Genomic DNA, 15,965 nt, shown 5'->3' with positions numbered 1-15,965 from the left:
AATGACTCAGTAATATTTAGCGCCGCTCTGACATGTTCTCCCTGTGTCAGCGTGGGTTTCCTCCAGGTGCTCTGACATGTTCTCCCTGTGTCAGTGTGGGTTTCCTCCAGGTGCTCCCACATGTTCTCCCTGTGTCAGTGTGGGTTTCCTCCAGGTGCTCTGATATGTTCTCCCTGTGTCAGTGTGGGTTTCCTCCAGGTGCTCTGACATGTTCTCCCTGTGTCAGCGTGGGTTTCCTCCAGGTGCTCTGACATGTTCTCCCTGTGTCAGCGTGGGTTTCCTCCAGGTGCTCTGACATGTTCTCCCTGTGTCAGCGTGGGTTTCCTCCAGGTGCTCTGATATGTTCTCCCTGTGTCAGTGTGGGTTTCCTCCAGGTGCTCCCACATGTTCTCCCTGTGTCAGTGTGGGTTTCCTCCAGGTGCTCTGACATGTTCTCCCTGTGTCAGTGTGGGTTTCCTCTAGATGCTCCCACATGTTCTCCCTGTGTCAGCGTGGGTTTCCTCCAGGTGCTCCCACATGTTCTCCCTGTGTCAGCGTGGGTTTCCTCCAGGTGCTCCAGCTTCCTCCCACAGTCCAAAGACACGCAGGTTAATTGGTGTGAATGGTTGTCTGTCTCTGTGTGTCAGTCCGTGATAGAGTCATTTAGATCAAGTCTGACTCAAGTCCAAGTTATGTGACACGAGTCCACACGTCTGGCTCATACAACTAAACTGAGGAGTAGCATTATTAACTCTCATGTGTAAGCAGTCAAAAATATTCTCTGCATCTCCAGTCAGCATGGATATATATGATGTGACATTCCCCCACCCCTTTGACACAAGAGAAAGACTAACAGATTCAAAGTCAGGAGCCACCTGACCTGTCGGGCCCCTGGGCCAGCCCCTTATGAACCTGTACAATAATCTAACCACTGATACACACACACACACACACGCATGGCAAGCGCATACGCACACTTCCTGTGTGTGTGTGTTTAAACAGATATTCATATTTCACTGCTACAAAAGACATTTGCAGGATCTTTTCAGCAACACGCCCTGAGCTAATGTTTTCACTCTGAGCCTCCAGTGACACCTGACTCCACACACACCTGTGAGGACCAGCCAGTGACATCAGGGTCAGAACACCACATACATTCATCTGGATTTATTTACCTTCACTGAGCTAACACCAGGCATCCATGTTTGTTTCTATAAATCAGTGATCAATATGTTGACACAATCATTATGTCACAAACTGATCGTTATAGTTACGCCCATGAAATATAAACAGTGCTTTAAAGGAACAGTTCCAACATTTAAACAGAGAGAGTCTGATGTTCAGAATGGTCCTACTGGTTAGCTTAGCTTAGCATAAAGACTGGAAACAAAGGCAAGTAGTTAGCTTAGCATAAAGACTGGAAACAAAGGCAAACAGTTAGCTTAGCATAAAGACTGGAAACAAAGGGAAACAGTTAGCTTAGCATAAAGACTGGAAACAAAGGCAAACAGTTAGCCTGGCTCTGTCTGAAGGGAACAACCTTCCAGCTCCTCTACAGCTGATGAACATGTTCAGGTGTGTATGTTGTGGTGTGTTTGTGCGAGCTGTGTGTGGTACCTGGTTGATGACGTAGACTCCGTAGTCGAGCTGCTGCCTCTGCAGGATGGGGTGCAGGTAGTACAGCCAGTACTTGAGGTGTTCGTCTCGTTTGCGGAAGGGGATGATGATGGCGACCTTCTGCTGTGACACACAGTCTTTGGGTTTGAAGCGTCCGCCCAGCTGCAGGTTGGGGTTGTCTTTTTTTATCTGCTCCAAGTTCACTGGAGTGTTGAACTCCACCCGCAGCGGACCCACTGAGGACACAAACACCAGACATCTGTGAGCTTCAGACGGCCAGCAGGACGCTTTGACATCACAACAACAACTTTATATCTGACTGCAGAGAGACAAAGCGGAGACAAGAGCTTTAGAAGCTTCTTCAGATGAACTTCTCCTCAGGTGAAAATATCTTAGTTAAAGAAATATTTGACTGCAGAGAGGTCAGTCTTTTCATTACACTGCTCTATCTCTGCAGCAGAACAACAAATACTTTTGAAACCGGCGCTACATGAGCAGGAAAAACACAGGAAATGAGCTGTGTTGCTCAAAAGGTAGAAAACCTACAAGTACCAGAATGCACTGCACCAGACCGGACCAATTCACACTCCTGCTGATGGATGACGTAATGTGAGTTGGATTTGGCTCGTTTGAAAACAATATGGTGGCTGGCTGGTGACAAACGATCTCCAATCACAACTAAACAGTACATAAAATACAAATAAATATCTGAAAATATTTTAGATGAGAAAACTGAATTTTGGATTTTATTTGACCCGAGTGGAAAACTCAGAAAAGAATTTGGAAAAAATAGTGAAATATCACAGAGTTTTTATGCTTAGGGTAGGTGTACAAGTTGGTGCTTCTCGCCCCCTCTCAGCGAGAGCCACGCCACCAACCCCACTGACTACGACCTAAGATCAGACGAGACAGCCTGATGAATTTCAGCACGTTACTAAGCAGAGGAAGAGACGCTGTGCTGTTATTAAGGGCGAAGAGCTAAAAAAAAATCTTAAAAAAAAAAAAAAAAGTTGGTGTACTGATAAAAGGTTAATGTGCCTGAGAGCAACTGAAACAACTTCAGTTAATAAACAATGACGCAGACTTGACGAACAGTCGCTGCGTCGTCTCAAGAGGCTTTTAACAGCTTAAGTTTGCACCAGCTTCAGTACTGGCTGCTCAAACTGTCTCTGTGCTCTTCGCTATTATTATACATTCATATTTTCCTTTGTTTCACTCCATCTTCTGCAGCGGTATACTGATCAAGGACTTGCGCCACCTACTGCTTGTCTCAATGAACCAACTCCTGATAATCACGTAACAACAGAGGATGAAAATGAGCATTTATCTGGTTCTGTAAAACTTTGCAGAACATTAGGACAGAACCCCGACCACAGATACTGAGTTCACAGTGAGTTTTATATTGAGACTGAGACTTAAACAGTGTGTCATCAGAAAAATATGTTCCTGCAGAGTTTAACACAGACACAGGGGTTTACTGCAGCTGGTACTTTTCCACCCTGACACAGTTACAAACTGCTGTCAGGTCAGATCTGCTCTCTGTGACCAAACTGAGCTTGGCTCATGTTTATGAACACGTGGTGCCTTCAGGTCAGTCCGATCTCACACTGGATGAGTCTGACTCTGAAATCCTTCAGTCATCAGTCTGATTGTTTTATGACGGACAGAAAACAGGAGCTGAGAGTCGTCTGGCAGTGTTTCATCAGAGCAGCTCAAGACTTTATATTATTCTGATTTCAGTGTCTTCACATCCTCCCACCTCTGAATATGGTACGATAATAACACGAAGACACAAATCAAACACGCTCAGTGAGGAGGAGAGCAGTGTTCATTAGTGAAGTGTAAATGAGTTAAAATCATATTATAAGACAGGAGCTGCCAGGAGGCAAAGGAAGTGGGAGGGGCTTGGGGGAAATTACATATTTGGAATTGAAGCACTTTATTTTTAAGCACTGATCTCTCCATTTAAATGTGCAGTCGTCCATTTTAACTGAGTCTTCTAAGAGTGAGTACTAAAGTTACTTGTTATGTGATTATTTTGAGTTGTTTACAGGTGACAGGCTGGACGGTATCACAGTGTAACAAAATACCAGAGTGTTTAGAAATCAATTCAGTAAACTGAAAGTGTTTTGATCCAGCGGGGAGTCGGGGCCCTCCGGCCCCTGAGCTGAGGTTTGATCTGTCTGGATTCAGGATGCTGCAGCTGCTGACTGGGGGTCAGTCTCTGGAGCTGCTGCAGCTCTCCTCCCTGTGAGGTGGTGCGTCGCGGCGGGGAGTGAGGCGGAGGACACGCTGTGATTCAAGGCTTCAGCTAACGTTAGCTACAGAAACATAAACCTGCAGCCATGAGCCTTTAGCGCCAGTTAGCAGATGGCTAAAATATTAGCAACATTAGCATCATTTTCTCTCATTTCTCTGCATCTGTAGAATGGCCAATAGGAACGCTCGCTCTCTCTGAAATGACCTGTGATTGGACAAAATCTCCTGAAAACCAGACGAGGAACAGGAGTCTAGTTTTATCTCTTGACAACACTTGATCTAAGGTTATTATGGGATTTTTGTCCTACAACACCAAAACTAGAGTTATTACCTTGCAGTTGTATGAATCTGCGAACGGGTCAAGTTGCTGTTAAAGTTTTCTGTCCCTGTCTGTCCACACTGACATGAAGCCATGAAGGCAGAAAAAGCTTCAAATATAAATGTCACTGCAGAGAAACTACAAACACTAAAACATGGATGCTTCACACACAGAAGATCTATACAATCAGCACAGTTTCAAGATTAGAGTCACCAGTTCAGTATCTGACCAAATGTCTCCCCTTCTGTTCCTGAGATATGACGTTAAAACATGATGATGTCACAGTCAAGCTGACCTTTGACCACAAAATTCTAATCAGTTTGTTCTTCGGTCCAAGTGGACGTTTGTGCCAAATTTAAAGAAATTATATTGAGGCGGTCTTGAGATACTGTGTTCAAGAGAATAAGACAGACAATATGAAAACATACTTCCTCTGACCGCGCAGGCACAGACACAAAATAAAACTGCCTACTGCAGTTTTAAATGATTTATTCTCTCTTTGCTTTTTTAGAGCATTTTTGACGTTAGAATTTAATTTGGATTAAAGATTTTTAATAATCTCCTAGAGAGTGCCTCAGTGTGCGATGGAGCTTTTAAATAATCAAACATTGAAGCTTTCTGTAAGAAATACAGTAAAGTTTATGTAAATTAACATTTTTAAAAGAGAACGAACATTTTACTTAAATTATTTTATCATTAAAAAATCTATTTAATCTCAATGTGTGTTCTATTCATACAGCAGGTCCCTTTATAAAGTCTGTGTGTCTGTGCCTGCAGCATCCTGTGCCAGTTAGCATCATTATCACAATCAAAGTAATTTCCGTACCGTTAACTCCTCTGATGGAGCGCAGAGCAAAGTGTTGGTGAGCAGGCAAATGAAGAGCGGACATGTGGAGGCTGATTAACAAGCCGAGCAGGCGGACATGTTGCTCCACCACAAACATCTCTCAATGATCCCACACATTATTCTTATTACATCTTAGTTCTGACAGTAACTCAGCCAAAAATCACCTTCACATCAGCGCACAGAAAATAAACAATCATTGGCACACGATCTGATCACCAGCTAGCACAGGGCTACTGGAAGACATTTAAAATGTACGCTAGGATTGGGCACGAGTACTTGAGAAATATTTGGACGTCAGTATTCATTCAACCTGTGACATGACTTTTATATATATTTTTTTGTTACTATTTAAAATGAGTACAACATATACATGGTCAGTGTTGGAGAATGTGTGGCAACATGTCTGCTGGTCATCTTCATATCTTTTGGCAGTGTCCAAAAATGTCTTCTTACTGATTAGATGTGGTTACAGAGATCAGATCAATAATTAGTTTGGAGCTGGTTGTTAACGTCAGTGAAATGTGTCTGGGAAATGTGCCAACTGGGCAAACAAAGCAGGACAGATATTTATTACAAGTCCAACCATAACCAGGAAATGGCGGAGTGAAGAGTCTCCAACAACCTCTGGATGGATGGAAATAGTTTGGAAATGTGTGACAAGAAACAACTGACTGTTTCTCTCAGACATGTCACTAAAATTGTCAAAAATATTGGAAAAATCTTATTTGACTTTGAAGTGATCTTTTATTTATATATTTATTTTGTTTGGTGAATTTTGGTTTATCCCCCTCGGTGCTGCAGAGTTATATTGTGTTCATGAGAATAGGACGGACGACCCAAAAACATTATGCCTCCAGACATCCATCACCTGCGCAGTGGTACGATTAAAAGCAGCCCAACGTGTTTGTCCTTTCGTTCACCTTGATATGTTTATTTTCTTACACTCCTTCATATACGTATAAATGAATGTAATACTACTAATGTTATATATGTTCATGAGAGAATACTGACAGGTGTGTTGACACACTCCAGGTTGTCTCCAGGTATCAGACACTTAAATTTAATTTGCTTTTTACAACCATTTATAGGATCATTCTTAAACAAAGTTAAGTTTTTATAAACTGGCTTTTGATAAAAGGGTTTTTGTTTTAGTGTGTGTGTTTCTTTGTTTTATGCTTTTATTTATTTTAGTCATTGTCTCCTTTATTTGTTTCCATTTTCAGCTGCACTGAACTAACTCTCATCTTGTAATCACACTTTGTGTTTTGTTTTTGAAAAGAACTACAAAATAAAGTTCACTGTTATTATCATCATCATTATTAAAGCAGTGCAGGTGAGTACAACGGTCAGTAGTGTATATGTGGTTTTATGTAAGAATATATTTATTAGAATGAGTCAGGTTCATTTATATTTTGCCCACAGGTCAGTTACATTATGAGTGTTGGGAGGCAGGTTTCTCTCTCATGTCTCACCTGTAAACTTACTAGTTACTGAATCAACTATCAGAGGGCAGTGGGTGAGGTGAGAGCACAGGGACAGCCTCTCTGTGGGACATGATCCACTTTAATGTCAGAAAAATTAAGTAGGACAACAGAAGCATCTCACATCTTATATATACACATGTATCACTCTGCCACACTTAATCATAACTCTAAAATATGTAAACAATATATGAATGTAGTTAACATTAAATTACGTGGATGCAAAATAATGAACAGAGAAAAACAAGACGATCTACTGGACACGTCCTCATGAAATCAAATCTCATCTTACAGTATAAAGAGACACTGAGAGGTTCAGGGGCAGGTTTCAAAGATTTATGGTCAGAAATATGGACTTTGATGCTGCAAAGTTCGACTCAGTTTAACAAGACAATAAATTAACAGACAGATTAATCCGATCAGATAAAATGTTTGTGGCAATGAAACCCTCACAAATTCAAATTAATGAAAATTCGTGGCTGAAGCCTAAGCCGAATAATATTAAGCGCTTGGCCGAATACCGAGTACCGAATACCGAATATCGTTGTTTAGTTTTTCATGAGTTTTTGCAGATGAACCCTCCAGATTAGTGTTGTCACTGTACCAAAATTGGGACCCACTGTACGATACCAATGAAAATATCATGGTTCTGAGTAGTATCACGATACCACAGCAAAAATGAGGCAGATGTGCCTTTTGTCATTTATGAAAAGATAAATCACTTTTCTATAATACATCAATGATATTTCAATGGAATAAATTATTTATTGACTTATTCATACTTCAAAAACAGCACCAATGAGTGATTAACGTAGGGGGGATCAAAATAAAATAAATAAAATAAAATAAATAAAATAAGAATCAACCAGCCACCCTCCTCCCCTGACAAGTAAAGAACAGTCCCTTCATAAGTAAAGAACAGTCCCTAAAGTGCGGTGAGGTTTGTGGACCGTGAACGGCTCGTTTCTCCTCTGACACGTCACATACCTGTGTTCGGCTGGCTCGGCTGTTCAGGTACTTCTGGGCAAGAAGAGGATATTATTGGAGCCGACTTCTCCGCCGATGGCCGCCGTATTTGACAGGAATACATTACTGTCTGTGTCTGTGACCCCCGTTCAACCCACAATCGGTGGGATTCGCCTTTCGTTTCTGCTGCTGGTTGAAATCTGTAGGCTGCTCGCACAGCGTGCTGAATGATTTAAGCCTATTTTGCTCGCTCAAAACTATTTTTAGTCGCAAATGCGAGTGCGGTGACAGATGGATCGCCACACTTCCGACATTTTAATCCGCCCGTCACGGTACGCTGTTTGATTGCGTTATCAAAACCGCACTGCTATTATTTGGCCTTGCTTTTAACTTATTCCCCCGAATACCGAATGTGTGTTTTTTGCAATATTCGGCCGAATATATTCAGTTACCGGATATTCGGTGCATCCCTACTAGTTATATTAATATATTTCATCATCATTATTTTCTGTGTCTTGTCTATCCAAATTCTTTTTCTGTATCTTTTGATACAGGCAAAAATACAGTAGCTCAGCAGCAGAAATGAAATTCATTGTATAGCCAAGTCCATTTAGTCCATATAGTACAGACCGCATCTTTAATCCAAAATGTCTAGGCCTGTATTTATTTTGTACCCTGGACATGTCCACACTGGGGGAAAAGAAGTCTTTGGATTAACATGATTAAAAGATGAACATTAATTCCACACAATTTAAAGCAAAAATATAATATAATAATTGTGTCAGATGTACACATTTAAATTGTGTAGGGTTAATGCACACATTTGTGTTGACAAGAGAAATACTCCCCTCTCTCCTCTCCTCTTTTCTGCTCTGCTTCTTCCAGACATTTTGAATTCAATAAATAATTTGTTCAATTTGAATGAATTTACCATTCGTTTAGTGTCTTTTATGGGATTCACTCATTGTTAATTTAAAAATACCAGTGGCATTAAACGATGAGTGCATATAGATGGTTGATGACTTATTTGAAATTTGAATCCTTCATAAACTATCATACCCAAGGCCTGACACATCGGTGACCTGTACCCCATCAACCCACCATCAACCCACCATCAACCCGTCATCCCCGCCCCTGACACTCCTCACACCTGGGAGAGGCCGCTGGTTCATTCTTCACACATCACACACGTCATCATGTCTTCGTCCTGACTGTTGATTTAAACCTCAGCTGATGATCTATTTGCCATCCCTGTTTATTCAGTCTACAGTAAATAAGTAGATTAACCTGTGAGTGCAGGCGTTCATCACCTCCCTGGACCTACACAGTTTGTGTGTGCACGCTGCTGTTTTTCATCATGTCTGTAGAGCTGCAACTATCACTTTATTAATCAATCAACAGAAATATCAATTAAATATTTAAGAATTATTTCAAGTAAAACTTAAAGTTTTTTCCGTCATAATAAAGTGAATCTGTGAGTATTAAATAAAACATGAACTCTGATGACTGATGTCGTCTTTTCATAAATAATGAAACTGTTTGAAAATCATTTACTTATTATTATTTTCTATTTTTTCTGTTTATTTTTTTTGTTTTGTTTTCTTCTCTTGTCTCTGGGTGCATGGACAAAAAGGACTATTCACTCCTACTCATTAAAACAATGTATGGACATTGAGGGGATGCCAAAACTCACGGACTGCTCCTTAAAGACATTGATGTCCTTGTCATGTAACATGCTTCTGTGCTTATGTGTTGTACGACTAACTGTTAAAAAGAAATAAAAAGAAGTTCAAAAAAAAGAGAAAGAAAATCATTTACAACTGTGTGTTTACATGAAGAGATGAAGCTGACGATGATGTAAATGTCTATATGTTTAACAAACTGCACACAGCGCTGTACAAATATGTACTGACGGTTTACTAAAGTCATGTGACCGTCTCACTGACAGAAACATCTGGTTTCCTACAGTCTGTCTCCCAACAGACTCCTCACACCAACAGCTGCTCTCAGGCTGCAGCATTAATTAACCCTTCACACTCTGATGAGAGGATGAGGAGCATACAGAAGTGTAGAGGCCTCGCTGGCTGCTGATCAGACCTCAACTCTGCCGCCATATTGAAGCAACAGGCACTGTCACAATGAGTGGTTTTTATATTCATGGGTCTGTGATCTTCTGGGAGTGCAAAGGAAAACTTGTGTCTGCAGTTGCTTTAACTCTTAACAGTTGGCACTGCACAGCACAGTGTATCATTGTTTTATTACTATTAAAGTGCAAACTGTCCAAACCAGTTTAGACCTACTGATGTCTCCGTGCCAAGACTCAGTTGGGTGGAGCAGTGGTTCTCCTGCATTATTACTGAGGTGGAAGTACAAAACTATTCAACCAGTCTGTGCACGAGCCAGCTGGAAAGTTGGCGACTCCAGCATTGGATCATATTGTACAGGGTGCATAAGTATTAATCAAGGAACAGAAAACAAATCCAGTTTTCCTCATGACAGTGATTCAGTTCCTGTCAGTCTAACACACACTCAACCAGAGAGGTCATTATTCAGAAAGATTTCATTGGTCGCTTAGTCACAGAACAAAAAAACAAACAGAATAAAACAAACCTGAAACTCTATCAGGAGCTGCACCTTGTCAAAATAAATCCAAACCTATATGACTGGACCACATGTGACTTTACTTTGAAAGGACAGACACAGGAAGTGTCCACGCTAAGGAGTCAGGTTAATTTCCAGGGCTGGTACCTGCAGTTATTCCACAGGCTAGTTAATAACATGTCGGGCAGGAAATCCAAAGTGTGGGATCATTTTGAGAAGGTGAAGGACGAACCCAAGGTGATATGTAAACTCATCTTCATTGGTCGACTACAAACATGACGTATCATGTGAAACATGGAAGTAGCTACATGCCCATTAGCCCACAGCGTCATTAACAGGCGGCTCGCTCAGTGTGTGACGTGCACTTGGAGATAAAATATAGGCCTATATTAATGAAGGTTCATTAGTACGGTTTGTATTTCTCTGTAATGTAGCACAGTGTTAACAATGTTACTGATACTATTCTTTCTCACACCTTCAACTCAAACCACCAAAATATATCATTTAATCATTACATTCATATCAGAAACATGCAGGAGACTAGTCCACTGATGGACCCTGATGAGGACTGTTGGTCCACTGATGGACCCTGATGAGGACCGTCAGTCCACTGATGGACCCTGATGAGGACTGCTGGTCCACTGATGGACCCTGATGAGGACTGTTGGTCCACTGATGGACCCTGATGAGGACTGCTGGTCCACTAGGAACAGTCTCAGTCAGGGGGACAGCTCTAGTTAGCAGTCAGCAGCTAACTCAAAGAAGGAGGACAGTGGGTGAAAAGGACGAGATCAGTCACCATTTAACAGAGACGGTAAACGACTGTGATGTCATATTTTATAAAGCCCTGCTGACACGTATGTTAGATGTTACACTAGATCAGGGGTGTCAAACATACGGCCTGTGGGCCACAACACAACCGGCCCACGACTCTGCACACACCTGATATTGATGCACTGAAGGCTGAGAGGAGTCAGGTTTCAGGAGCAGGTTAAACAGTGAGTAGATATTTTATGTAAAATGCTGCCTCGGAGGCTTTTCACCTCGTACAGGATGCAGCTCTCTGGAAAAACAAACAAGGAATATTTGTGTTCAAATTTAAAGACACTGAACATCGTACCAAATACTGTCGATCAGCTGCTTCAGTACAAAATAATCTGTGTCAGACTTCTATCTTAAAGTAATGATGATTTATATTGTGAAAGAGACGTCTGAAAATCAGTGGAGAAATTTTGAGCGTCTCAAGCCTCCATGATATGACTCGTCCCACTGTCAGGATTTGATCCATTCGGTCTGATACTATTTGGAAAGCCAAGAAGATTGAATCATTTCATCCCCGTACAAGTCAGCGGCCGGCAGCAGTCACACTGCACCTGCTCTATTGACCCAATGATGCAGAAGACCAACACTGTATCCATGTCTCTTATGACATCCATGGCCACGCATCTTTTGCTTCCACAACGCCGATCTCTGTGTTACAGGGTTATTAACTGGAGACAAAACTTTTTTCTACCACACATAGATCATAAACCCACGAATATAAAAACAACTCACTGAGATCAATTTGAAATATAAACATTATGTTGCTTTTTATCCAGAAAAACTGCAGCTCCTGTTTTTACTGTCATTTGTTTACAGTCCTGCCTGGAGCAACATGGCGGCCATGTTGACACATTGCAGCAACAAGCCGATGCTGTCAATGCAGTGTCTACATATTTGAGCTTGATGGCGATGACAGAGAGCGCAGCACTGACAGAAACCATGACAAAGATGGAGGAGGCTCTGATTGCTCCAGATATCTAGACACTTGGTCCGTACCATTAGCACGGCGGCATACACCTGCGGTGCGCCGAGTAGGTGGAGTCTGTAACCAGGCCTGACAGATCCATCACTAGATTTCAGTAGGGATAGCGGTGTACATGTCACCATGACCACACCGCTCTGACAATCACAGACAGGTCAGAGAGGACTGGTGAGACAGAGAGCTGATGATGTCACTCAGGCTTATAGAAAATCACACTGTGAACGTAGGAAATAATCTGTCATCTGGTAAAGGTACCATGAAGTTTGTCCTGTAGACCAACACTTTTGTCAGCTGACAGTCACGTGTTTGCTGCCGCCAGCTGACAGATTAAAATCACCTCAGGCAGCTAAAAGAACGACATAGTAGATTTTAAGAGAAACTTTGAATCAGAGATTTGATTAATCATAAATAGCTTTTAAAAAAGTAAAAATTTGTTGGAAGGGTCGACCAACATACTGTGGGACATGTGACGCATTAACAGATTAACTGTTTACAGTAAATCTGATTTATTTTTTTGCTTTCACGCATGTTTATTAAACTGACTTCACAGCAAGTAAGAGATAGTGCAGGTTCTCACTGCAAAACACACGTCTGACAGTGATAGAAACCAATCACCCTGAAATCAGCCTCTCACCGTCCCAAATGTCCTCATGGGTACAAATCACACTGCCTTGAGTGACAGAGGAGATAAAGAACAAGAAGAACTAAATACATGAGATAAAATAACAATAAGAAAATAACTAAAGTAAATTTAAGGGGATAAAAAGAGTTAATGAACAAATAGTCCAGTAAATCTGATTTCTGACATTTCCTGTCACGACACCACTAAGTATGATTTTAATGCAAAATGATTACATGACTGTCACACACATGCACGAGGACGTGGAGGGGACACTGACCACATTCTTTACAAGTTTAACAAGCAGTAGCTAGATTCATAAAATCTGCTGAAACTCAGAGTCCTGAGACCTGCTGATCACCTCAGACTGACGACTGTTCATCAGTATAAGTGTTTTAATAATAAATAACAAGTGTTGTGATGATCAATCAGCTAACAGCTTGTTTCTGTCAGTGTGTGATCAGCATTGATGTTTCCATCGTTCACCCTGTGACATCATCAATAACATTAATGATCAATAACACAGACATTTGGTGCTCCTCAGGTGGAATCTGTGCACTGACCAAATATTACTGTTGTCTATCTGTTCTGTTTGAATCATCTCAGTAAACAGACTTTGGGAAAGAATAAAAAAATGAATAAACTCCCACAGCTGCTTTGACTCAGACCAGTGACTCTTACTGGTTTTCCTCCAGCACAGACTGACTGTGGGAGCGTTGTCAGACAGGACAGGTACACCTGTCGTGTTCAGGTGACACCTGATAACAGCTCCTCAACACTCTATTGTTTCTCAGTGGATGCCGTCTCCGTGGAAATAAACTGGAAACTGTTTCCTCTGACATCATGTGACCAGCTGAGAGCCAATCAGGTTGGTTTTAATAGCCACAGAGACAGGACAGCTCATCACTGCTGTCCGTGTGATCGAGGGTCTCTGCTGTATGTGAACAACCAGGAAAAGCTACCTGTGACACAGGAAGTGAACACCTGATGATGATGTCATCGCATGTTATTTGTGTCTCTGCCCTCAGTGTCAAACTTATAAAAGGACACAGTTCAGATGTGGCTGCTTCGCTGCGACACCTCAGACTGACGACACCTTAAATCTGTACGGAGACACACTTGTGTCAGTATCATCTGTGTGAACGACTGATCCCTCCTCACTGTCTCTCTGAGGTTTCTGACATTTTTCCCATTAAAGGTTTTTTGGGGAGTTTTTCCTGACCAGCTGTGAGGGTCCAAAGACAGAGGGATGTCCTGTGCTGTAAGAGCCAAACTGTGATCTGTGATATTGGGCTTTATAAATAAAATTTAATCGAGTTGAACAGTCTGTGTGTTGGTGTGTAATCAATAAAGATACAAAACACCTTCCACAAATACAGAAAATATAAACTTACAAAATATACTGCAGATAAGAAACACATCCGCAAAAACACCAACACGTTACACAGTAGATCAGGTTTACAAAGTCTGGTTTTGTCTGTCCCCAGGTCCAGCACTAAGGGTGACGGGGACAGGATGTTCTCTTTCACCGCCCCAAAACTCTGGACCACTCTTCCTCCCGCCGTCTGATTCTCCCCGACCAATGAGACTTTCATGAATCATCTTAAAACATGTTTTTACTCTGTAGGCTTTAACTGCACATATGTGACTGTCACGCTGTGTAAATAAACACCTCACTACAGGTGTGATAATAACTGTATAATAACACGTTATCACTCAGACTTTTGTGTTTCTCTCTTTCCTTTCGGTTCTTCACTTCCTGTGAGCTGTCAGGGCACTCTGTGTTTAAAGTGTTGCATCAGTAAAGTTGACTCGACGGTTTTATCTGAATTATTCTGGACCTGATTCTTCTGCCATTGTTTCACAGAGAGCTTCCTGAACCTGAGCTCACCTGTGATTTACCTGTTGCCTCTGACTTCCTGTTTGTTGCTCTGAGCTGGTTAGTTTTTGGCTTTTATATTGTTCTTGTAGAAAACACTTAGACTCATATTGATAAAGAAAGATCACAGTGTGTTGTGGCTCTGTTGGACTCTGACACATGACTCATGACCCACAGGCAGCAGCGGGAGGTCTGAGCAGGTCTTACCGAGCAGAGGTGACGTCTCCGGGCACCTCTCCAGCTTCTTCTCCTCCGGTGGATGCTCGTCGGGTTTGGCCTCGTCTTTCTCCTCCGCGGTCACCTGCTTCTGGGTCTGGGCCTCCTTAAGATCGAGTCCGTGGTTGAGCTCTGGGTTTATGACCTGGGTTATCTGCGCGGTGCCGTTACGGGACTGCTGGTTCTGGACGAAGGCGAACCGGATGTCCAGGGAGCGGACGTAGAAGACGAGAGTGACGGAGATGTGGAGGAAACAGAGCAGGACCACCAGCTTACAGGTCCGGTGGAGGAGGGAGAAGTTCCCGGTGGAGTCTGCGGCCATCCTGACTCACGGCTCCGCCGACGGGAGATTAATGATGTGTCAAACTATGAGGAAGAAGGCGGAAGAGAGAGGCTGCGGCCCCGGGTCCTGGTTCCCCGCGGACTGACTGTTAGCTCTCGGGCTCCATTTTCACTCAACTTCACCGGAAACTTTCAAACTTTTAAACACCGCGATTCCGTTAAACTACAGCCGGAAGTTTCTTTAAAACAAAAGCCGAATAACGAAACAACGCGACGTTAACGGTCTGAGCTCGGTCACCGTCAGATAGCAGTTAGCTTCAATTAGCTTTCCGTGCCTTCACTTTTAAAGTGACGTTAACTGTTAACGCTAACTGCTACCGGGAGTTAGCAGCGCAGGAACTTCGTGTCTCCGTTACCTGGGTCTGTAAAACACCGGCTGCTAAAAGATTAAAGGTCTCCAGATAAAATAAAATAACTTATAAACTAAGTTTTAACTAAAACTAATGAGCGCTGCTGGTTTCTGACTCAGATGTTAAGAAGTAACGGGACGAGAAAGTCGAGACTCCACTGAGGACACCGACAGTGTCGAGCTCAGGAAATCAACCGGTGCACTTCCGCTGTGCCTTTTCAAAATAAAACCTGTGATCGCTGAGTTTATTTATTTATTTGTTTCTATTTATTTTATTATATTGTACCAACAGTTTCACACCGTGTATCTGGTGGTTCATTCAGTTTGCACACAAAGTAATGATCATACACTATAAATGAAAATGATGTGACAAGTAAGCACAAACTTCAACATAAAAAAACAATTATTATTATTATTATTATTATTAATAATAATAAAATGATAAATAAAAAATAAATACATAAAAAAGACACAAGTATAAACACACACACACACACACACACACACAAGGATTTACCTAACTGAATATAAAGTTGTAAGATCTGCATAAATCAGTTGCAGAGTTTCATTTGTAGGTCCAATAGTTAGATCAACTTCCACCCTCATTATATATATATATATATATATATATATATATATATATGTATGTATATATATGTATATATGATGCTTTGTATATACTCTTCA

At 41.7% G+C, this 15,965-nt stretch overlaps 1 protein-coding gene across 1 annotated transcript in view; it reads right to left on the bottom strand.

Moving 5' to 3' along the window:
* Positions 1–15,471, bottom strand: part of b4galt1l (DP-Gal:betaGlcNAc beta 1,4- galactosyltransferase, polypeptide 1, like) — a 46,640-nt gene extending 31,169 nt beyond the window's left edge. The window contains exons 1-2 of the mRNA XM_033625812.2: positions 14,579–15,471; positions 1,597–1,832 (exon numbers count right to left, since the gene is read on the bottom strand). Of these exons, the coding sequence (XP_033481703.1) occupies positions 1,597–1,832; positions 14,579–14,909 (567 nt within the window). The 5' untranslated portion in view covers positions 14,910–15,471. The remainder of the gene's footprint in view (positions 1–1,596; positions 1,833–14,578) is intronic.
* Positions 15,472–15,965: the final 494 nt, after the last annotated feature.

This window comes from Epinephelus lanceolatus, chromosome 7, assembly GCF_041903045.1.
Source record: "Epinephelus lanceolatus isolate andai-2023 chromosome 7, ASM4190304v1, whole genome shotgun sequence".
NCBI classification, from domain to species: domain Eukaryota; kingdom Metazoa; phylum Chordata; class Actinopteri; order Perciformes; family Serranidae; genus Epinephelus; species Epinephelus lanceolatus.
The sequence above is the reverse complement of the archived record's forward strand: the minus strand, read 5'-3'. Positions and strand labels throughout refer to the sequence as shown.